At 38.1% G+C, this 25,618-nt stretch overlaps 1 protein-coding gene across 1 annotated transcript in view; it reads left to right on the top strand.

The window, feature by feature from the left end:
• Cht7 (chitinase 7) overlaps positions 1-25,618 on the top strand; it is a 127,758-nt gene that overhangs the window by 42,826 nt on the left and 59,314 nt on the right. The window contains exon 2 of the mRNA XM_076810373.1: positions 24,985-25,060. Coding sequence (XP_076666488.1) covers positions 24,985-25,060 — 76 coding nt within the window. The remainder of the gene's footprint in view (positions 1-24,984; positions 25,061-25,618) is intronic.

A 25,618-nucleotide genomic window follows, 5' to 3' on the forward strand; every position in this document is an offset into this window, starting at 1 on the left:
TTTCGTTTCCTACTCCATTGTTAGGGAAACATTTTCGATCTAACATAAGAACATCTTCTTATTTTGTTAGTGGAGGAAATTCCACATCTAATTCCCAAAAGTTAATCAGGCTGATCGACCCGAGCGTCTCGCCAGGTCCGCAGTTTATGACCATATTGTCCCAGTGAGTTGGCGCGGCGGTTAACAACAGAACCCACGTGCGGGTCCGAAGCCATCATACGTACCCACCGACAGAACAATATACGGATTAACTCATTGTCAGACTGAAGAATGCCTAAAATTATTAAAGACAGCATCACGTTCTTGAGTGCCCTTTGGAAATACTGGCAAACAGATGTTGTCGAAACGTTCTTGGGAAAACATTTGATACCCCAATTCTCCATCCTCCAACTTGAGCGTTCGTCTCTTTGGAATGTAAAATCGCTTACGACAAAATGTGGATTGACCGTTCACAGGTTGCGCTGATTAATGGTATCACTTATGAGCAGAACGTTGCTCGCGGCGTTGCCATGGATTAAGCGTAAAACGTGATCGACGCAATTTATTTAAATTTGAATGAACTTTCAAATCAATGATTGCGAATGTGGAAAAATCACGCTTGCTTCCGCCGATGGTGTCGCTGAAGAGCAGAACGTTGCCCGCGGTAGCACCTGATGCGGAAGGTGGAAAGTGATTTAACGGTCGACTAACTTTTATTATTGTAAATTCCAAAGAAACTAATGCCGAGAAATCATCGTGCAGGACGACGTGTCCAATTACGTAAATTAAAGTGGTTGTTTCGCTCGTGTTTGTGTTTCTGTCGCGAGCACCAGCAGGCCCTGGATTCCATCCATACGGTGCTCGCAACACTGGTCCCCCCTCGGGACGAGCGTACGTCCCGACCGCACCAGCCTCTTGATTCACCTTGGTCGTCGCACCCGGGTCTGAAGTAGTGATAGGGAAGCTTCGTGGCTTCTCCAGACTGCCGCCTCGACATTTGTCTTCACGCCCAGTGGAAAGCCAGGCGAAAACCCTGAGGAAGGCGTGTGTACGGCGGATCCCCCAAAGAATTTCCACATTTTTACCCTCCACTTGCATCTTCGTTCTTGCGCGCTTCTCTCTTGAAAAGGCTTCTCTTCTTCGACGACACGTCCTCTTCTTGGGCAAAAACGGGTGGGCGAGTCCTGTCGTCCGGCGGTGGGAACTCCGTAATGACGTTCCTTTTTCGCCTCCTTTCCTTTCTGTTTTTCCTCTTCTGTTCCTGTGTTCTTCGCGTGCGGAAATGTGAAAACCGTCTCCTCACTAGCGCTCGGTTATTCCTTTCTTCTGTTGCTGGAACTGCTCCGGTACGAGGTCGCGTTTCCGGCTGGCGCGATGATCTGGGCTTCTTCGGATGTCGCCATTCCGGATTCCCTCTGGTACTTCTCCAGGCAGCTAGCATCGGGATTTCCTAGTAAACGGGCGGCAACACTTTAACAGATCCAACGTAGTATTGAAAAACGTTGGAGCCGAGAGACCCGGGAGGACGGAATGGCGAGCCGGGCACGAAAGCAGAGGATCACACCTAAACAATGAACATGCTATCGGTCCGTTCCCCGATCAATCTGCCCAGCGCTCCCAGCTCATCTGCATGTTTCTGTCCTCTTCTCCCTCTCTCAGGCCTTGGCTTTCTGATGGCCCCATTCCTCTTCGTGGCATCTGGTGCTGACCCAGGGGACCGCCCTGTGCGTCCTGTTAACGCTCCCGTCTCCGCAACATCCCTTCCAGCCGATCCAAGCAGTCGCAACGCTTCTCCAACTAGTGGTTGAGGATGCCATTTCCTGGATGCTGTCCACCCTGTTGAGGCGGACCTCTTGGTTTGCACGAACCGGGGGGGAGCCAGCAGGCTCTGGATTCCATCCATAGCGTGCTCGCAACAATATATTTAATATTCAATTTTGCACAAAACTGGAAAGCCGCGAGTGAAATACATAACAATGTTAAGGGCAGCTTATGGGAAAGATGGTCTGCCTCTTGTCCAGCCATTTCGTTGGTTCAAACGTTTTAAAAATGTTAGGCATAATAGATTTTCATAAGCTTTTAACAGATTATGTGATCGATGTAAACGTTGTATTGAATTTCATGGAGATTATTCCGAAGAAAACAAATCAAATGTCTGCAGTCTAATGTATTAGTATTTTCTACTTTTTACTAGTCTCATTATTTTCTTACTGCACCCAGTATGACGTATGTAGAGTGAAAGAGTTGACTTAAACTTGGCTTTAGAATCCTATATGTATAATAAGACACTTGAGGGGTTACATCCACCTAGAGGTGTGAAAAAAGAATACAAGTTAAGGAATTTTTTGGGGGAAAAGTATAAGTGAAAATCATACACTATGTTTTTCTACTAAAAGATACATCTTTTAAGTATATTATTTTAAATTTTCATGATTATTATTAACTAAAGGAGATATCGGCTTGGATGTGAGTCTTGGTACTTCTGAAAGTTATTTACATTTAAAATTTATTTGAATTTTTTGCTTTCAGATGCATCGTTTAGCCTAGGGAATGTTGACCAGCTAATGGTTAAAAAGACACGACTCATATCCAAGCCGATATCTCCTTTACTTAATAATAATATCTCATGAAAATTTAGAATAACATAGTTAAAAGATGTATCTTTCAGTAGAAACACATTGTGTATGATTTTCACTTGTACTTTTTCCCCCAAAAATTCCTGAACTTGTATGCTTTTTCTGGACCTCTAGGTGGATGTAACCCCTTAAGGTAACTGTTCGTTTGTTAGAAAAATCTGTCCAGAGGCTATTTTCGTACTTCCCGATGACCTATAAGATTCAGATACACCATGAAGTTTCCTAGGGACCCAAAGATGCCGTACAAATTTTAACCCTGACAAATTCAAAAATGGGTAGAACCTGTGGCTTGAAACAGGTATTATGTACAATGTAGTAGCGACTACTACATTGTATGTAGGCCCGCATGCGGGTCGATCTCGGGCTTATTTATAAATCACCTTTTTTATCCTATATTTAAAGTGAAAATATTTATACTCGTATATAATTTACAATGGAAGATGTCTGGGAATGAAATTTCGAGAAATTTGCGTACGATTTCGTGTTTCTTGCTTCACGCGTACAGTTCTCCTTCGTAAATGCTCGTACTGGAGCGAGGACACGAAAGTCGGTCATTGTCTTCTTTACTGGTATAACATACATTATGTACATAAGAGAAACGAATTGTAGGGCGGTGATTGAACTTATGTACATACTTGAAAAGTATTATCACGAGTCGCAACGAATACCTACATCGTGAGCACACTGTAAATTATTTGGAGGCGATAACAGACAGGATCAATATGATAGTAGACTGGAAACGAATTGAGGATTGCAACACCGATATCCAATGTATATTTGACGTTTTATTGGTCTACATTATTTTTCATCTCCACGTTACTTACTGTTAGAGAAAGGTGTTATGATATGAGTATTGAGTACTATTGAGAGTCCACTTTTGGTTCAACGATGTTTCATTCACATTTAAAGGAAGTGTCTAAAGAACCCTTCCCCTTAAACTTGTGATCATACTTTCCCCGGATAAATGGGGTACTTAATTGTTTAACAACGTGTAACAAAATGAAATCACGCGAGTGTAGCAATCCGATATGAATAAATTATCGTACTGATAAATTATCGCCCATTTCCTTCTTACTCTCTTAAATTAATAGGAAACTGATTTTCTATACGATTTACTAACATCGTGTTACTACTATTTGTAAAAGTATCAGTTCTATTTGAAATAATTTCTTCTAAAAATTCCATCATATTCTTCCTCACTTGTAAAACAGAATTGCTTGTAAAAAGTGTATAAATAACAAAGATATATGAACCCGTATTGTCAGACATATCCTACCAAATTGTAAACTAATAATATACATAGGTATAGTAATGTAGGTAGTTTATTTCGTGAATTACCGCTGCGCTGTCGAAGCACATAAAATTAGCTAAACAAAGAGAAACGTTTCTCATTTACCTTGAAAAGGGAATGAATACAAAATATGAACCATGATTCAGTAACACGACGAATAATAGTGTCTTGTTTTACGGTTGAAGCTTTCACTTGATTTCAGGTTAAACGTTAATTGTGCTGGTCCATAAAACCTGCAGTCTCATTTAAAAATCCAGTAAAACTATCAGCTGTGCTCAAAATTCAAATTTCGGTGAAAGTAGAAAGAGACGACACCAGAAGTTATTGTTAATTGGCCTTGGTTTGATGGACGCATAATTCTATGTCTGTCTGCATAATTTAGCAAAGATAACATCATGTCCAGTGAGTCGACTAATTGCCTGAAACTTTATAACGCCCTCATAATCTTATTGTGATGGGATTAAAGCACATATAAATCTTACTGGTGTATAGTAAAAGAATATCTATTTCCTTTTTGTATACGTGTATTTACTTACCACTAATATTACACCCAATCGTATCGAAGAAAGTATTAAGTATTCTACCATACATTCTTTAGAAATCAATATGTTGTAGCTAATGAAGGACAACACATTTCTATTAGTTGTATTTGTATGTGATCTCAATTAAATCTTATAAATTCGATGAAAAGTATGCCGGACGCATTAATTATAGAGAACATCGACCTTCGTAATATTAACAGCTTTCACAAATACCTACTGTACTGTGTGCAGAATGTGAGCTCTGTATGCATGTATTTACATATATATGTATATATGTATGTATGTATGTATAGCGTACCTATATTTTCTTCTTAAATTCACACGATAACTGATTGCTGCCATTAGAATTAAAACTGGTGAAAAATAAGTATACAGTGAATAAGTTCTAGTAATCCTCCTTATTGTTAGAAATCGCACGTTCGAAATGTAGTAGTATATAGTAAATGAAAATTGTACAAGGCTGAGATAGTTTAATTTCTTCATCAAAAAAACAAAATTTGAATAAATACTGTCAGTTTCATGTCACATATGGTTAGGAAACAATCATGTTAGCACAATGGACATATGTACTTTGTACTGTAATTTTGTCTTGACCCACGGCCGGCGGAACCCATTATGCAAGTTATACGCCGCATAAGGGCGCCAGCTGAAGAGGGCGCTAAAATAACATACTTACATATATCGCACGCTTAGCAATAAAAGAATCCAACTCCCACCTAAACAAAATGTAAATATAATTTTTTTTATATTGTACTCCGTAAAGGAAAAACATATTAAATAGAAAACCGGTGCAACAATTTGGGGGCGCCAAAAATTTTCTTGCATAAGGGCGCCAACCATATTCTCGCCGGCCCTGCTTGTACCCATACATATTCTTTGAAACATCTCTAGAAAAGAGTAACACAGTTCAGAAAAGGTAGTGTTTGAAGATCTAGTCTACATGTAGGCATTGTTTCAAAGGTCATTGTGTAAAGAATTTCTCAAATCTTTATTAAAAAGAATTTTTTTGTGACACATATAACGGCTAACAGGAATCGAGTTTCGGCAACGAAGGTCTTATAACTGTATCTTATTTACTGCTTACTGTATTTCACAATACTGGCAGTTAAACAGTTTGTAACATATTATGTTGTAGGTACACACTTTTGTTGATGTGAAGTTGATAGATGATTGTTAATATTTTTTACTATATTACTTCTAGGTATTATTGTACAGTTACATAAACATATGCATGCTCTATATCAGCGATTAGAATTTTAATAACATCAGGTTGCACATGATTACCCAACAAAGCTCATTAAGTGTATGAAACTATGTATAAACGCGTACACAGATTTTCTTATATTAATAGCATATTTTTTATATCAATTATATCCATGATATTCGACGGACAACTTTAGAATGCTTGGAATACGTAGTCGTAACTGTCGTAACACATAATGTTCGATGGTGGCGATACGATCTTAAACTTTAGAAGATAACTACGTGGGAAGATTAAAATGGTTCACCCTATATATATGGTGAATATTGTAGAATTAAGGGGATGGTGGCCTGAAAAAGTTTGAGAAACACTGCTCTATATGATATAAATTGCCCGCCCAAGATAATAATTGTGACATGCGTGGAAAAGCATTAATTATGAAACGTATTGCGTATTCCCATTTATGCTCATGTAAGACTTGTTCCATGTAAAATCGTCTAAGATTTGATAACATAACCACTGATTCTTTTCAAATTCAGATTATTTATCGATAGTCTTAAGAAATTAATTTGTATGTAATTTTTGCTTTTTTGATAGAACGAGTTTTCAAACATTAAACATTAGTTTTAAAAATCCAACGAAATGAGTCAACATGTCATAATTACGTCCTTGTTTTTCGTGCTGTATGTCGAGATAGTGCCTTATTATAACTACAGTCATTTCGAAATAGAGAAAACGCTCTTCCCATATACGTAGGTGTAATAATTTTTCATTGTGTTCGATGAAAACATCTGAGAAAAATATGTACGCTTGTTGCACTTTATCCTATCTATACTATTATATAAAATTGAAGTTGCATACTTTGAAATGCGGTTTCTCAGTAAATATGAACTGTACCCACAAGTGTGTTACATCACTTTGTTCGTCTTGGCGAGAGGAAGATTCTAACGTTTTTATTTTTTTTAAATAATTAAATAATGATTTTTAAGTAATAGTAGATCGCGACGCGACCGCCAGGCGGCGACCGGGCGAGCGCTTCTCACTTGCGAAATAGCACCGCGGCGGGAATAAGTGGCCGAGGGCTCTCGAGTTTACATATTGCAGATTACAGATTATGAATTAGTCACGCTAATATTTCAGGCGCAGCCGAGGCGGGGACGCTAGTAAAATATAAAATCTGTAGATATATACAAAATAATTTTGAAATATCGAGCAACTTCTAGAATAAAGAAGAATGAACTTTTATATTCATTTTATAGAGGAGATGCCAGACGCCACATAACATATTTAAACGAAATGTTTTTAGTGTTCCCTTGATATGTGCACGAGAGACATCCTCATCAATCTTTTATTTACGAATAATTACGCCATGGGGGGCGTAACTCGTAGCACACATGTATCCATACATACAACCCGCCACCGACAATTACTGATCGACATGCTCAGCACGGAGAACAAGACATCTATTAACGAAAATGAAAATTTCAGGTTCATACATTTTTTATTATATTTTCATGGAACCATAACTAATTCAGAATAAAAGTTCTTCATAACTCTTTTAAGAAGCGAAATCTTTATAATAACGGTTTGAAGCCCTGCCTTTAGGGCGACGTGTATGCAGTTCAAACAAATAAGTTGTAAAAAAAATTAACAATAATTTTTTATTGATATTTTGGAACTAATAAATACCCGAAGCTACAATTTTAGATTTAGGGTCCACACCCCCTCCCCACCCCTCCCGTCAAACGTCGTGTCGGTCAGCGACTCAGGCCATTCAGAAGAATATCCCTAATAAATTGCCGATGCAACAATTTTAAGTTTAGGGTCCCTTCCCATCCCTCCCCTTAAACCTCGTGTCGATCGGTCACTGAGGCCTTCCAGAAGAATATCCAAATAAATTGCCAGGCATAGTAATTTGGAAGGCAATAAAAAAGAAACACTCTGGTAATATGAAGATATTAAATCATTTGAAGTCAAATAAGAGAAATAAGCGAAATCTGCTTCCAATTCGGGAGGATTGACCAGGCTCGATTTGTATTAAAGAGTGGAATTCTTTGGATGCACGGACAAAAGATTCGACACTGGAATTTGTTTAAGCGAGAATATAGTAAGGAAACAGCTCGTCTAGACGCGGCAACGAGAAATCGTTGCGAACACGAAAACGCAATTGAACAAAGCAAAAGGCTCGAGCACCGAAGTCGATTTTCGATAATTACGCACACATGTTTTCGCACGTGTACCCTATAAGAGGAAGTAACGAACAACGCCAACAGTCGCGTTCCGCCGGTACAAATCGGATTGCCGAGCTACAGTGTTTCCTCGTAAGCGGCTCGCTGGTCGGAACCGGCGTTGAGCCCGTATCGTGAACAGAGCCCTAATTGCTAGTGTTCATTTCTCTCTTCTTTCTGGCTGAAGGGGGGAGCGAGATGGAACACTGCGTGCGCAGCGAGCGTGCGCGATGGTCGCAAGCGCTTACCGTGAGCACGAAAACCGCTTCACAATCTGTGATGCCAGATCGGGGACGGGTTCCCTCGAGAATTTCCCCCACCTCGCGCACACTACGCCGGAGCAGCGTGTCCGTGAGCTCGGCGCTTCGGAGTCCAACTCACGGACACGCAGCTCCGGCGTAGTGTGCGCGAGGTGGGGGAAATTCTCGAGAGAACCCGTCCCCGATCTGGCATCACAGTTCACAATATCTTGACGCAAGCCTGGCTCACTGTAAGCGCTTGCGACCATCGCGCACGCCCGTCGCGCACGCAAAGGACAGAGTGTCAGGCGTCCGAAAGACAGAGCGAGACAAAACATCAACGCGTTAAAGGAATAGAAGGATAGGTTCTGTTCCCGAATTGAAACACACAATAACGTTCAACGTGAGTCTTTTATTCAGTGACTTATATCTGCTCAAACGTTAAGACTTGTTGAGGTCAGGATGAAGACTGACGTCTGCCGGACGCACAATTTTCCGGCAAGACGCGCGCGGGTAGAAAACTCCTCCTAATTGGTTGACCCGATGCCGATGTCAACCAATCGGTATCGTTCGGACCCCTAAATCGCGCCACCTATTTCGCGCGTCTACGGCGCGCTTCCACCATAGCGGGGGTGAAATTTGGCGGGAGAAATACTTCTGGTAACGCAGCAGGATTTCCCCAGACCCCGAGGTGCGTGACGTGGTCGGTCGCAGGCCGCCGGCCCCGCACCGTGGGCCCTACAGAAACTCAAGGTTTACGATACCCGCAATAACTATTGAGGCCGCAAACGAAAGTCTCTAAGAAAACATGCTTTGTTCAAATCACGAAAAGAACGGAAAGCGGCTTACTCAAAAATAGTTTTGCTGGCGCGCGTGTCATAAACCATGCCGACCATCTGTACGCCAAATGTTCATATTTTGCCGTACCGATGACCGCTACAGCGTCGTCTGTCTCGTGCCGTCCTCGCTCGCTTTCAGTGCCTCTCGCTCGCTCTCGTTCCATCTCGCTCTAGTCTTCGCCGGACAAGAGTGAGACAGAAGTGGTGGGGATAGCGAGAAATCCGTATCGTGTACACCAAACCGAGCCCGTAACGAGGAAATACTGTACTCGGTCCACCCGAAACACGGGAGCGGCGAAGATGGCGAGGCAAGCCTCACCATTGGTCGCGCGAAGGCGCCAAATACAAACTATGTATATGTATAATACAACTTATGTTGTAAGAATGGATTGAAACTATGTAAAGCTTATGTTTTAAAATATACAGTCCTTAAATCTAATGGCTCGAACATATTTCTTCGCTATCGGGAACAAACAAAATGCTTTGGGGGACGTGTGTTTAAGGGGAATTGAAAAACAGTCAGTTGTTAGTTTACATTGTTGGAAATCATCGCATGATCTTCCAGTATACAAATTATTGTTGGCATCAAACGAATAATGTTAGGTGCACGTATTTTTCGTCCCCTGAAATAAACGTAATCGATATTAACGTAGTCTTCATGAATATCATTAAAAACAAATTGTAATAAAATAGGTAATAAGCCTGGTGGCATAATAGTCGCCAGAAAAAGGCACCTATAAGGACATAATATAAAGGTACAATGTAAAAAATGGTAAAAAATTGTAGATAGATATTTGATGTTATGCAAGCATGTAGGGCGTATAGAAACCTGGGGCAAAGTCAAACACTTGAGATTTAATAACTCACATAAATTACAAAAATAACAGAAAGAAGCATATATTTTTTACAATTCATATTGTATTATATACTTTTGTTCTCTAAAATCTATAATAGAAAAGCTCTATCACTTCGGAACTTGATAAAATATTTGTCCAAAAAATCTTCTACAATTTTTTCACTTTACCCGGCTAACTGAAAGGAAGTTAAAATACACAACAATAAATAATACGTTAAAAGCTAGATAAAGTAATAGGAAACGAATACAAAACAATTTATTATATTGTATTAGATGTGCTCGGATTGAACTTGTCACTTTTGAGTGAAAATTTCACTCTGACGCTTTCACTTTGTCCCCGAGTTCAATGAAAGAGATATGTAGGAATTCCATACGAAATTTACAGGTTAAAATTGTTGTTAATACCTTGAAATACAGTTAATTTAACATACTTTCATATAATCTGAACCAGAAGTTAAAAGAATAACACCTATATAAATAAGGAATAACTTACCAGATTTTGGAAATAACAATTTTATGCATAAAATCATAAAATTTTTAATAAAAACTCTAAACACTTTACGTCGGCAACAAGCAGTCTCACGAATGATAATGGTTTCCGTTTGTGACATACCTACTAAAATAATAATTTTTTTATCTTTTGGGGGTAGTGTGCTTCTGTATAACTCAACCGAAGACGCAACCGTAATATCTTCATATATTTTTCTTGATTTTCGTCTTATTCTGGAGTCTAGAATTATCCCTTTTATTCCCACTATAGAGCCTGCTTTTACACCCTGTATAGAGTCATATACAAAACCATATTTCATATTGTCTCACCATTTCTCTTTGTTCCGGTTTCCTCGACAGTAGTATATAATAATTTTTCGTATATAAAATGCACCGATTTTTTTTTTTAAACGCGACAGTAGAAGAAAGGTTGACAGAAGTAAGTAGGACATGAAGGATCTTCTGATTCAGGAAATGTAACAGATGTCGTCAGATTGTTCACATTCCAAAAACTGAAAGAACCAACAACCCTAGTAGCATTTCTGGTTGGCCCACAATATCCCCAAGTTGGGAATTAGTTGGCCATCAAAATGCCAACAATAAATGCTACCAGGGAATACCTTGGCCACTGGAAGTGCGATTTTTTTTCGATGAAGCTATGCTTAAAGACTTTTATTTTGAGAAAATATTTAGGAACTTCAAATCTGAAAATAAAAAAATCTTTTCTAGACTACTTCCTAATGAGCTGTTACAAAGGAACATAATGGGATGTGCTTAACCCTTTCGTTACGGCGTACATTTCCGCGAAAGTGTTTTTTCTAAATTTTTTTTTTAAACTACTGGAGATGCTGACTAAAGTCCACGCTAGGATCAGCAGCTCTTTCCGTGACGCTGTTACGAGGTTGAGAAGGCACTCGTGCTTTCTCAGTAACGTTAGATTTTATTGTAGATAGACGTTTGTTACAAAGATGAAAATCTTGCTTAAGGTAACGCAATGGCGATGTGTTTGAGTCGGTGGTCCGTACTGGAGTCTCTGGCGTCGGTAGAGCTCCAAGGGTTTTATACCCCTTGAGGGCACGAAGCTTTCCTGTGTTCTTTGGCGGGAAAGTCTGGCGGGAAAATCAGGCGGGAAGATTTGGCGGGGAGATCCTCTTGGGAGATCTAGCGCTAAGATCTATTGCGAAGGGTCAGAGAGATTAGTTGGCCCTTTGTCACAGGTTGGGGACGATCCTTGTCTATTGGTGTCAACCTGGCACGTAGCGTAACAACGCCGACTAAAGTCGGCGCTCGTACACTCAGGTCGTCACATGGGTGCCGATTATAGCCGGCGCTCGTAGCGAAAGGATTAAAACACACTTGAGGCACCTTTTGGTTACTTGCCATCTGTGAAAAATATTACTGTTTAGACAGTGTACAGACGGGCGTAATTGAACGTAGAATAATGTAAGCGATTTGCAAGTTTGATCGTATTGCAAGAATGTTAGAAGAATATTTGGCGCCAATCCACTGCCTGTTGATTTTTATTGCCAACACAAACGCGTTCGTTGTGGTCTTCATATCTAAATGTAGTAGTAAGTAGCTTTATGTTTTGCCTTTCGGCCTCAAAATGCGGTTACATGTGTTATGTGTGTAACATATCTGAATGTATTTGAGGCAAAATTGAATGAAATTATGGACTTTAATGTAAAAAATATGCGTCAGCATCGGTGCATTTTTAAGTACAGATAACCTTCCTACAACGCGGTTCGGAAAATGCGAAAATTCTTCTACAGCGCGGTATTTCTACTACACAATTTATATATTGTAGCGAATCATGCTACATATGACACGCTTGCTATAAAATATGTTTGCACACATGCGCCACCTCGTGCGGCACGATCGGCACTTGTCCCAATCGCCGATTGTTTTAAGCCTGAATGTAGCGGGCTGCGGGAGGAAGCAGTTCTTACACATAATTGAATGAAATGTATGAAATTTATTTATATAAGTATGTTGTTCATTCACAATAAATAAGAAAGGCAATATGTATCGCATAATATAACAATTTTTCTCTTATTTAGAACCGAACCCCGGTTTTTGTATGGAATTAATGTTTCTTATACCGCCATTTCCTGCAACGCGGCGTTTTCTAGGAACGTATCTAACGCGTTGTCAGAGAGTTAGCTGTGGAATCAAAATGAACAACCCGGTCGTTATTTCACGTTTAAAGATTTAGAGCACATGAGGCGAAAAACTTATTTTTTTGTACACACGGCTCAAACGATTGTGGCCTATCGAAATTCGATTGTATTCGAGCTTACTAGGGTTGGCTCTTTTTCATTGCTAACATTCTACAGTATTTCATGAACATGGTGAGGGCACTGCCAAGCCACAGGTTCCCGTCTAGAACACTTCTAATTCATGTCGAAACATCACTGTGGCTCCATCTGCCTATGATTGTCATAATTATATAAATCTGCGCGATGCTGTTGCGTAAGTGACACAAAATTTGATTTACATTGCTTCGGTTATGTTTACTTTCCCGTTGTTAACATAAAATAACGGATAGTAGATTTTGACATAAATGCGTATTTCTTTGCTCTACACATTTCCACTAATAAAGAGCGTCTTAGATTTTAATCTACGAAGACTGCTACGAATAAAATACAACAAGACTTTATTCATCTCAGTATTCTGATTTCGTAAACCCTTGCCATCTCTACGAAATACACAACATTCGTTTCCATTCTTTTTCTTATTACCCCACCATCCCGCTTTATTTATTTGTGTCTTCCATTATAAATCCGTTGATTTATTTACTTTGGACAATACAAGTTTATCCTTTATAGTGTCAAAATTATTATGATTCTTTTTGAGGTTCATTGCAATAAAAGTCATATGACGTTTATTTTTGGTGTCATTTACGCTACAGCATCGCGAACACAGTCGATCGCGCAGATTTATATAATTATGACAATCACAGGCAGATGGTGCCACAGTGATGTTTCAACATGAATTAGAAGTGTTCTAGACGGGAAGCTGTGGCTTGGCAGTGCCCTCACCATGTTCATGAAATACTGTAGAATGGTAGCGATGAAAAAAAGTCAACAGTGGTAAGCTATCCCACAATCGAATCTCGATCGGTCACAATCGTTTGAGCCGTGTGTACCACACGGCTTTCAATTATTTACAATCTGGTCGTATATTTTTTTTCTTTGTTATGCAAGAAATACGTGATCATAAAAGAGACAGTTACAGCAATGACTTGTTGCAATGATTCCACGGTAGGCTCGTGCAATGTTCGTGACACGTCCAAAGCGTTCGTGATGCATTGCATATTGCATTACACGTTGCACGACACCCGTCTGTATCCGGCTTTAAGTGTCACGCGTTGCGCATATCGAAATGTTACCCTTACAAAGGGCGGTCACAAAAACACAATCACCGACTACGGTCAACCATTATCTGATTAATCTAAAACGGAAATAAATATGTATATGTATGTCTGACCGTTTGTGCCAACGTATATCATTATAAAAACATGTAATATTAAAGATCTAGTAAACTCAAATGAGTATAAGCAAATTAGGTGGACCATCTCGTTCAAACAATCTTGAAATTATAATTAATTACAATCTCCTTTCAATTATGGTTTCTTAAAATTTCATACATTCTCTAAAAAATATTTCCATACCAATTCAAAGTTTATTATCAACTAATCGGTTCTCATTCTAGTAACTGGTTCCTCGGTCCGTGATACGTTCGTTTTTAAATTCTTTATAACGAAAATAACCATACTTCCTCCGACCGATGATTGTTATATACCGCATTGTTGTATCTGATGGTTACCTATAGTTTCATTCAAGTAAATAGAAGGTAGGGGAAATTAGGACAAAACCGGGTGCCTGGGTAAAACCGGGACGTGCTATTATTTTTAAAACGGCCTTAAATTTTCCCGCGTCGTTGAAGCGACATATTGTCACGATGAGCATTGTTTCATCAACAAAAGACGATCGTCTTATAATCGTACATAGTAAGGTTATATCGTCTTGTGTGTTTTTGAAGGCTCTGATCTAATTTCGATACCGTAAATTGGGGTGACATTGCACACTTTTCGGAAAAAATTTATTTTATTTTATTGTGAAGTAATTAGAACATATGGTGTTTTGTAATCGATAGCAATAATTTCTCCAAGGTCAAACGGAAACACAATAGCGAATTCAATCATATGGTAATTTTTCGGTCAGAGTAAAAAATTACACAAACAAAATTTTTTTTCCAAGTGAATTTTGTGATCTTCGAGCTTTGTGCTGTTGAGAGAAAATAAACCTTAAAATCTCATACAAAATTGTTACACAATGCTGGGACAGGGCCGGGAAAAATATTGTTAAATTCGTTAACAATACACCCGGCCCGGACTGGTACATGGGCTTCATGAGAAGACCCAAAACAGAACTGACCGAAAGAAGGTGTCAAAATATTTGTCGCGCGAGAGCAGCTGTTGGTGTCGAGACGGTTGTAAAATATTTTGACCACTTAGAGAAAATGTTGGAAGGCGTCCCAAAAGCGAACATACTTAATTACGACGAGACGAATCTTAGCGACGACCCGAGAACGAAAACAGCATGTCTTCGACGTGGGGTGAAATACCCAGAGCGCAATTTAATGTTTTTTTAAAACAATTTTTTTTAACATATGTTTTGATAATACTAGGCTTATGTATCCATTAGAATAAGAAGGATTGCTCAATCATAACTCAATAATGAGTTTTAGGCATGTTTTCACTGAAAAATTTGACGTGGGCACCAACAACCAATGCGAGTGCTAAAACTGCTAAGTAGCGCATTATACGCGACTGCTGACTATTGGTGGCGCGCGAGATTTATATATATCGCCATATCTTCTACAATTATTTACTAATCAGTGTGAAAATTGGTGAAAATCTTCCTTGTATATTAAGGAAAAACTATGTCGCTGCAAGTTATATGTACCTCAAAATTGCCTCGTTACTTTTTAGCGGCGAACGTTGAAAAATATGGGTTATGCCCAGTATTACTTTTTAATTAAATTTTATTACATTTGTTAATATAAGGGTTTTGTGCATACATTTTACGGCTTCGCCAGAGTTTCCTGAAGTTATGTTTTAAGTTTCATAACGATCCGTTAATATTTACTCAAGTTATCGCAATTTATGTTTAAAGAAATAATGAATTTGGACGATGAAAAATTTTTTGTTTATAATTTTTAGCTCGAATAGTAATGATTGGATAAACAAACTGCAAATAGAAAAAATGTGTGTCGTGACGAGCTTTACAACACTATATTTTTTAAAATTCAGTTTAATAATATTTAATTTTCCAATCTTAGCGTTTGGACAATAATTATTCCCATTTTCGAGCGCTAGTCCCCTTATTGCATCCGACCCTTCAATTGTTTCATATTAAAGTGTAAATAACTAAGACAGTTTGTATGTACTTCGCCCTGGCATTGTTGACAATTCGTAATGTTTACAAAATTGTATGCTGGGGTAAAACCGTACGGGGTAAAATCGGGTACCCGGTTTTGGACAAAATGTGTATAACAAAGAAACGAAAAACAGGAAGTTATCAAAATTAAACTAAATCTTAATAAAGGACTACAACTAAAGACAAAGAAAACCACAAAATTAAAGAAAATACGGAAGATTAAAACCGACTTCAAAATAATAAAAATGCCCTAAAAAGTAAAAAATAATTTTTTCCCTTATTTAATCTACGACTGTCATATTTTATAAGTCTGCGCCAGATTTACACAGTGTAAATGATAAGGCACCGACTTTAAAAATACGAGAGTCGTAGATTAAATAAGGGAAAAAATTATTTTGTACTTTTTAGGGCACTTTTATTATTTTGAAATCGGTTTTAATCTTTTTAATTATTTTTATTTTTAACTTAAAACATAACTTATTTAACTTAACATAAAAAATACATACGGGCCGAATCTATAACCTTTTCGAAGTCGGTTAAAAATTGTATTTTTTCCAAATTTCTTCAAGTAATTCTGTAATATGTATTTCAATAATATAGGCGAATGGAGTCTAAGAAGACAGAAACCATTCCGACATTCAAGTGAAAATCCTTTACTTTTTGTTAGCACCACCTGAGTTCATGTACTACTTATAGATTTTAATATGTCTCGTTACTTAACGATATATACTCTCTATAGTCGATCTAATTTTTTCTGAAATATTTTTCTACATATCGTAAAACATTGAAACAAACTATCAGCGAATTTCTATGAAGAAAAACGATACGGAACCCAGAAAGGAGGTGAAAAGGGTAAACGTAACGTGGAATACAGTACACAGTGAAAAAGAAAGTTAAGTACGGTCTCACGATACTTTACGGTACTTTTCTCTCAGCGCTGCGATAAAAGGCTTGTTCCCTTGCCTCCTCAATTCTGTTCTACTTTTATCGTATTCCATTCGTACGAGCTTCCAGGTGTATCTATATGAATGTGTAGTTACATTACGCGTGCTACGATTTTTCACGCATCGAAGAACGAGTTGATATACATCGAAATATGTATATCTACATATATTGTAGTTTCAAGCAGTTAAATTAATTTGCCGTAGGTACCTACGAATGTTTTAAAGCAAACTATTATGATCAGTTGCACATATTTTTACAGGCTACTGCTACACATGTTAAATCTTTATCACAGCCCAACATCGACCATTAAATATAAATTTTCACTTTACCAATAAGAATATACTATTACCAGAAATACTATTCCCAAGTACAATTAAAGAGATATTGTATTAAGTTGGAAACCATAACATATTTTTATTGGTACTGTGAAAATTTTTATTTAATGGGCTGTGTTAGTCTGTGATAAAGATTTAACATGTGTAGTAGTATCCTTAACCCTATCTTGAGTGCATTGTTTATACAGTGTATTGTTTATTATTAAAATACATTAATAAATAATTGAACTAACAGAGGGAAGCGCACGTTCAATTATAGTAAGAACATGGCCAGCGTATCGTGCAGAAATGTGTGACATATTTTTCACTAGACAGTTGTGAATATAAAATTGTTTCACTTAATTATCGAGAATTTGCTAACCTAGAAATAATCAGACATTAACTGAAAAAAGTAGGTACAATAAAATGTTGATCGCCTGAAATAATAGGAATACATACAAAATTAATAATAATAGGTACATACAGTAAGGGTTATAAGTATTTGATAATTTGTTATAGGTAGGTACGTTTAATAAAAGAGAATGTTTTCCCACATATCTGTGGTGCAACTTGGATATTTCTCAGCTCATAACAATCGTTTCATTCTATTTTGTTATCTTGCAAGTGGTTTTCGAATTTGTATATTCTTCTTCTTTTTGAGATACAACTGTTGATTCCGGTGGTTCAAACATTTCCTCGGCATTAAAACTAATTGCCAACGTTATAGCCAGTCATACATTATATGATTATCAGTATTTAAATGTCATTAAAGAATTTTAAAATAAAAAATTGAATATAAGTTATTAGGATCTGTATAGTTAGATCACATAAAAGCAGGGGCGTCCGGAGACTTTTTTCCAGGGGTTTAAAACAGTTATGATATCGGTTTCGGTCCTTGAAACAGTTATGAAGAAGAAGTTTTTTATGGAGATCTCACTTCTTTTTACAAAGATAATTTACATAGAGAATGACTTCAGATAATTTTCAATATTATAAATTATTATTATATTATTAATTGATGACTGGATAATTTGTGCTTCCTCTCGGGTTTTTTTTTAAATATATTGTATTGTCATCCAAACTACGCACGCCTGCAAAGCTTCAAGACAATTGGATTGGTGGAATTGGTTTAAATTGGTTTTTGTCATTTAAATTAAAAAGAAATTCATTTATGTATATATTTGTAAAAACACGTTTATAACTTGGTTATAACTTGACGGTAAGCTGTGAAAATTTGGAGTAGATTGCATAGCGAAGATAGCGATTGACGAACGAAACGTGTGTTACTTCCGTTTTGGCTGAAGGTGTGCGTGTAACGCGTATACGTATTACGTTGACAAAATTTGGTTTTGAGAATCAGGAGAAAAACCTTATCGCATCTGACAGATTCATGAGACGATATTACGATATCTCGGTTATGCCGGACCGATTTTATTGAAATTGTTCTTATTCGAAAGCTTATATGCGGTTTACATAAGAAAAATGCCTTTAAATTTAGAAAATATTGCAGGCGTGATGAGATATTAAGGAAATAAGTTTCAGGTTAGGTTGGAATGGCTCCGCGACGAGTAAAGGTACACGGTAGCGACAGTCGACATATACAGGGTGTCTTTCCTGTACTTGGCGTCGAGACGCTACCGCGTCTCTAGATTTGCTCCGCACCCGTAGCGCGGACGCTCCGCTGAAGCCTAAAACGTGCCTAATGTAAACAATTTTTAGCCTAAGCGCTTAAGCCAATCATCGCAAGTTGAGTTGTTCGGAGAAGCTCTTGGACAAAAGAAACTCATGCACGGCCATCCGAGAGTTGAAACAGTGCGATAAAATAGAAACAACATTTCTGATTTAATTGTAGATTATTGAATTTCTTACAAATATTTCTTCAAAATAAATTCTTAATATACAGTAATCTGCAAGCGTAATATCTACTTATTTCAATTCCTGTAAAATTGATGCGACAATCAATTTCAGAACTGCTTTAGAACCGATATAGAACCGTAAAAATAACGGTTCTAGAACCGTTATAACCGATATTATATCGGTTCTGTAGAACCGTAACCGAAATCGATATAGTCAGAAATTTCGGTTCCTTATAACAGTTATTCAGAATATCGGTTCTTCATGACTGTATCACTCAGGACCGATATATAACTGTTTGAAACAGTTATTTGCGGAACCGTTTCAATCCCTGTTTTTTTTCAAAGGGGGGAGCAACTTTGGGTGATGGTAAAGGAAAATATACCCCTCTTGCTTTTTTAACCCATTTTATAGTGCCAATTTAATTAAAAATTTAAACCCGAAAATTGAAAAATATTTCCTTTTTTAGTATAAACTTAATAAAGATCAGTTTTGAAAAATAAGGGATTTTGTCTCGAAAGCCAGGGGGTAACTGCGCATTTTGTCCCCCCCCCTGCGGACGCGCATGCATAGAAAGCAACAATAATGCATAAAATTGCATATACCTATACTAAACAAGAAGAGTAGCAAATTGGTAAAGGCAAGCAACAAACACATACTTAATATTCTATTCTATTTTCTTTGTTATCAAATGTACGTGCAATAAGTGATGAAATACTTTTGAACGGTAATATAGGTATAATTAAATATAATGGACGCATACAACGAAAATTAATATTGTAATGTAATACAAGTACACATTTTTAAATGCAGCTAAATCGAGAATAATTTTATCTCATCCACCCTTCTTTGCCTTTATCCATTTAAATGCAATCTTCACATTTCGAAATTCAACACTTTGTGGTGTAGTGATTTTCATTTTGTTTCGTCTGATGTGTTAACAGACACTCCATTAAGAATAGAAGAGGTACTGCCATCTAAGTTCAAAATTTGACAAATTTAATTGAAGGAATAAAAAAGAATTAGAAACCTACAATAGCAGTGGAAAATAAAGAAATAAAAAGAGGAATGCGTATTGTGACTGATATCGACCGATTATATAATTGGAAGAATAATTGCATTTTCCCTTTAATGGGCAATCTGGAGAATCAATTTCTCTGGTTGCAAAGAATTGAAAATCAGACGTTTGTTCACAACAGTTAAGGATACGAGCGGTTCTCGAAAATGTGGAACACCGATTGCTGGTGAAATTTTCACGGATGGTTGATCTCAGCGATCTATTCAACGAAACGTAGAACCCACAGCGCTACAAAGAACTGAACGTTTTTAAAACGAATTATTTCTTTTTACATAACACAAGAAAAGAAAAAAAAAACATATATCGACTATAATTTTGATAACAACAAACATGAAGGTAAATAATCTGTGAGGGCGCTCCTGACAAATAACTGGCAATTAGTAAATGCTACAAATATCGAGCGTCCAAAGAAATGACAATCGATCGACCTGGAGTTTCGAAAAATATGGGTACTTCAGTGAACAGTGATTATAGAAATTTAATTAAGTTGCATCTTATACTCTTCGGTATCAAACAAGGCTGGAATATAAAAATGTCATAGCTCGTTTAGTTACAGAAATATTGGTTTGTAACACCTTGACCGTTCCTCCCTGTATAATATGTATTTGCCAATAAGTTGCATGGAATACTCTCCACACCTTAACAATTCCAGAATAAATCTTGGACATGAACTCAATAGGCTATGTATAAAATAAACTATAAACGCGAATAAAAACACCATGTATGGAATAAAAACGATATCCATCATCGATAATTGTTATTCATAACCAAAATCATTTATAGGAAGATTATGACATAACTTTTAAAATGTAGGTTATAACAGTTATTGTCTCTGAAATAAACACACGTTCATTCAAAAGAACTGCAAAACAATTTTTATAAATCGAAGGCGTTTGCCGTGCGTATTCGGAAATAATTGTGCCACCGTGTATATGAAGGCGTCGCGTGCGGTACAGTTGACAGAGAGGTAACAGGCGGTAAGACGGAGAAAAACGTAGGCGGTTAAGTGGGGAGTCGAACCAATCAGCGCCTTAGAATAAAATTAATAAATGAATAACGTGGCAACTGCTGTGGACTTTAAAGTATTCCGAATATCTTTCACAAAAGATTGAAAAATATCAAGGGAGATGTGTTTTCAGCGTACTTTCTTCACTAATGTGACTTACTCTACATTGAAAGGAATCCGCCATAATTTTCTTAATTCTTAATGCTGTGCCTTTGGTAAATTTTGTCGATTTACCTTATTTGACAAATATCCAGAAACTTGTGCGAAATAAGATGCTTCTCTGTGTATCTAACCTTCTCCGGACAACCTCCAAGCCTGTGCATCCCCTTAATTTCTATAAGCTTTAGATAGAAACCCTAAATTAAAAATAATTTGCTGGTACAAAAATATCTGGCAATTTAAATACAATTTGTTACAATATATTATTTTGTTCATGCGTGGTATAAATTTCCAGAAACTTGTGCGAAAGAAGATGCCTGTCGAACCTTCTCCGGACAACTACCAAGTCTGTGCGTCCCCTTCGCTTCTTATAAGCCCTACATAAATAGTCTATTAAAATTTTTTGGCGATATACCTTGTTAATTGAGATAATAATTCAGTGTTCTATATGATGTAAAAACTCGTGACATTTCAACAATGTTGACAACTTACCTTATTTAACAATTGGCAGGTTATGATTGATTGACACTAGCTAGGTTGCGATGGTAAAAATATCTTGCCGATGGTGAAAATATCATCTTAATATAAAATTCGCCAAATTGGAACTTTGCATCTACAAAATGAGACACTTTTGTAATGTAAATCAAACCCAAGCTATCCATTGTGACCATTAAAAAATTAATCATGTTTACCACCAAGGGACATCACCCGCCGGTATTTGGAAACTCTGAGGGTAAGCGGTATTGCGAACACTAACTGCAGGTGGTATTGGGAACACTAACTGTAGGCGATAATGAGATCACGCATAATGATAAAGGAAAAACGCTATTTTCATTACGACAAATATTTTAATCGATTTCATTCTTTAAAGTACATCATTCACTAGGTATATCTGGTAGATATTCTTGCATTAAGGGGGTATTACACGCTAGACACTCGTTTTTGAAGGTGATATTTTGAAATTAATTGTGAATAACCTATCGCACCTACAGGGCAGGGGATTTGCACACATATTTAGTAGTGTTTGAACTATTAATACAAATTTTTGCATGCATTATATTGAAAATTGTACAAGTTACACGCTGATGCACAGGTCATGTTATCAAACACCGGCCCCGTCGGGCGCACGAATTGCGGCCGTCCTAGTCATCTGAAATGAAAGTACCAAAGATTTTTTAAATCTATATGAGTGTAGTTATCGCCCGTAGCAGATGTGACCAAATCCGGACATTGTTACCGAAATCGGAGCTGTTAAAAAATTTATATTTGATTTTTTCTACTTTTCTTGAACTAAAATGAGGTGTGTGTGGGGGGGGGGGGCGTTGCATTGAAACTATTGATGCAATTCTGCTACAGGCTATAGGTACACATTCACCTTGAATGTTTGTAACATTTTAGTTCAATCGGTCCAGTGGTTTTTGAGAAAAATGTGCACCCGATCTAAAAAATTTGTATCGAGAAAAACGCGTTTAAAGTTTTTCATGCAGTTATGGTCTATACGACTGAAGTTACGGTAGATAGCGACTAATTTCTGTAACTTTCTTCTAACCTGTAGAACCGTAGAGGAAACCTTTCTCAGCTTAAAAAAAATCATGTCTGCTGGCAGTCGTAGCCTCTTTAGGTAAAACGGTCGAGGGAACGATTACGTGCCACGCTGCGGCCTTAAACCCCTATAACTCTGGCAGTTTTAAGAATTTCACCTTAATATTTTAGGGATATATTTTCGTAACCCCAAACTATTGGAAAATCAAAAAACAAGAAATCGAATTTTTGGGTGTAATACCCCCTCAACAGAATTATTATACTTACCTTAGCCGAATCGTCGGTAGCGGTTCGGCGAAGTGGAAGAGGAAGACGGGGTTTGACCGTTCGGTATCCTGGCGGGCCAACCCTGCCACTGGACCCTGGTCGGAGAGCCTGGGGTCCGTTCACCCAGTGGGCACGACCCGCGAGTGAGACAGAGGCTGTAGGGACGCTCTCGAGAATAGAGGTGAATCGGCCTGCGTCCAGAGGATGGCTCACGCTGTCCTTCTGGGAACCGTGGAGGGGGAGAATTCAAAAAGACACATATACTCAGCCTGTCGACGCAATAGAACGGGTGCTTACACGAGGGCTCGATATTTCACAAGAACTAATGTCGGCACACGAACGTGGAATCGCACAGGAGGTTTCTGGGAGAGGCATACTGCCCGTACAAACGCTTTAGGCGGTCTCTCCGAGCGCTGTCTCGGGATCTCTAGACGTACTCTATCAAATAGGCCCGTGCGCCGACCTATATGTTCTCGTCCGCGAGATTTCGGCAGCGAGAGAGTCGGTCGGTGCGCGACCCTCTCGCGGCAGTGCTCGAAATTCGCGGACGAGTGGTGGGGGCAAGACCGTCGAGGCAGCGCGGTCTCGCTACCTCGCGCAGTGGGGGGCAAGATCGTCGTCCCACCGCGCTAACTCATTACATATCTCGTAAACCAAAGCCGAGCGCCAAAAAGTTTAGAGAGAAATATTGTTCAGAATGACGACCTTGACAACATATGTCATGTTCATTAAAATTGGAAATGCTTCCCCTAAAGTAAAGATTTATCCCTGCATTTTTTATCGCCTCTATTCCCTCTCTACTTTTCGTATTTTTCCTTCTCTTCGCGCATTTTTATGAATTTCACCTAACCTGCCAAATATTCCTCTCTTAAGATTTTGCCATCTTTCCACTTCTTGTATAACATCTTACCTCTTCTTTTTTCACTTCCGCAAATCTTATTCGATCAACGCCTATATCCTAGCATATTTTATTTTATTTTAACACTTTTTTTAACTATACATTTACATCTTCCTACTTCAATTGCAACCTACCCTGTTCGACACTTCTTTGCTTAAATTCTAGCTGTGTTATTTACGAACCGTTCTATACTTTCCTTACCCAGCACATAATTTCTTTGTTTTTGACACTCTTCATTGGCTTATCATATTTTTATCTCCTCGGGAGTCGGAATGTTACACAAATGGTCATATGATCTGATTCTACTCTTTCCTCAATATTGAACCTTGTGAGCTTTTCTAAATCTACTGCATTAGTTATGACGTAATCAATGACTGTCGCCCCCCCTCCCCTACTTCTACACATATGTGTATTCCCTTCTTCGTTACTTTGGATGTCACCAATAGCAATGTACCAGACCCTGTCTTCAATTAGCTGCCGAAACAGTTCTCCATCTATGTTTTCTCTGCATTCTTTGATTTCCTTCTCTTCTGCCCTTCATTACAGTATTGTCTCGTTGGGAGCTCGGTTTGGTGTACACGTTGTGGACTTTTCGCTACCCCCCACCACTTCTGTCTCACTCTTGCCCGGCGAAAGCTGGAGCGAGATGGAACGAGAGCGAGCGAGAGGCACTGAAAGCGAGCGAGGACGGTACGAGACCGAAGACGCGTTGATGTTTTGTCTCGCTCCGTCTTTCGGACGCCTGACATTCTGTCCTTTGCGCTTGCGACCATCGCGCACGCTCGCCGCGCACGCAGTGTTCCATCTCGCTCCCCCCTCCGGCCAGAAAGAAGCGAGACACGAACACTCGGAATTAGGGTTCTGTTCACGATACCGACTCAACGCCGGTCCCGACCAGCGAGTCGCTAACGAGACAATACTGTATCTTCATTGCGCATCGCGAATAGAAGGTGTGTCCGGCTCCTTCACTGTTGCGAATGCGATTGGTCCGAATGAATCAAATGCACTCTCTGTATATAGCCATGTATTTTCTCGTCATATCTTTAATTCCAACAGATTAAATGAACATTATGACCCAAATGAAGGAATATTTTTGTTTCATGTTTCTTTCTTAGGAAAGTTTTAAAACGTAACTGTGAAAAGTTCTCCTAATCAACTACATTCACTTTCCTTTCAGATGTCGAACAGCAGAACGATCTGGCTGCTGCTCGTCTGCTTCATCATACTACTCGGCATCCTCGACAATGCAGAAGGTAATTAATTGATGTCGTTCGGTAAAACGTGTTGAATACCTTTTATCAATATTTATCCCCACTACCCTTTCTTCGAAAATTCTTTATCAGCATATTGTAGGATATCAAAACTCCATAGAACTTTGAATTAAATTTTTATCGATATCTTTTACGGTTTCGCAGATATTTATAATAATATGAAAACTCACAATTTCATTGACAGTGTATTTTCACTCCTAGGACGTTTCATTGCCAAAACAAGAAATGATCACGTTATTAGCATCATTTGAAGTACATTTCTCAAAAGTTCCAAATCTTCTTGAATTTTTGAATTACCGAATATATGTTGTTAGTTGTTCATGTTTAAAAGTTCGGATTAGAAACGTCTGAAGCACACAAATTTACAAATTCAGATAGGTAACGCACATAGGAGTATTTGTATAATAAACTCGGACAAAAATATTTTGTGTTTTTTGTAATGTACATACATGCAAAGAACGCGTGGTTAGGAGTTTATTAAAAAAATTATGCTGCCAAGAAAACTTTTAAAAATATCTTTTATTCCCCGGTGGACACAGA

Source organism: Andrena cerasifolii, chromosome 4, assembly GCF_050908995.1.
Source record: "Andrena cerasifolii isolate SP2316 chromosome 4, iyAndCera1_principal, whole genome shotgun sequence".
NCBI lineage: Eukaryota > Metazoa > Arthropoda > Insecta > Hymenoptera > Andrenidae > Andrena > Andrena cerasifolii.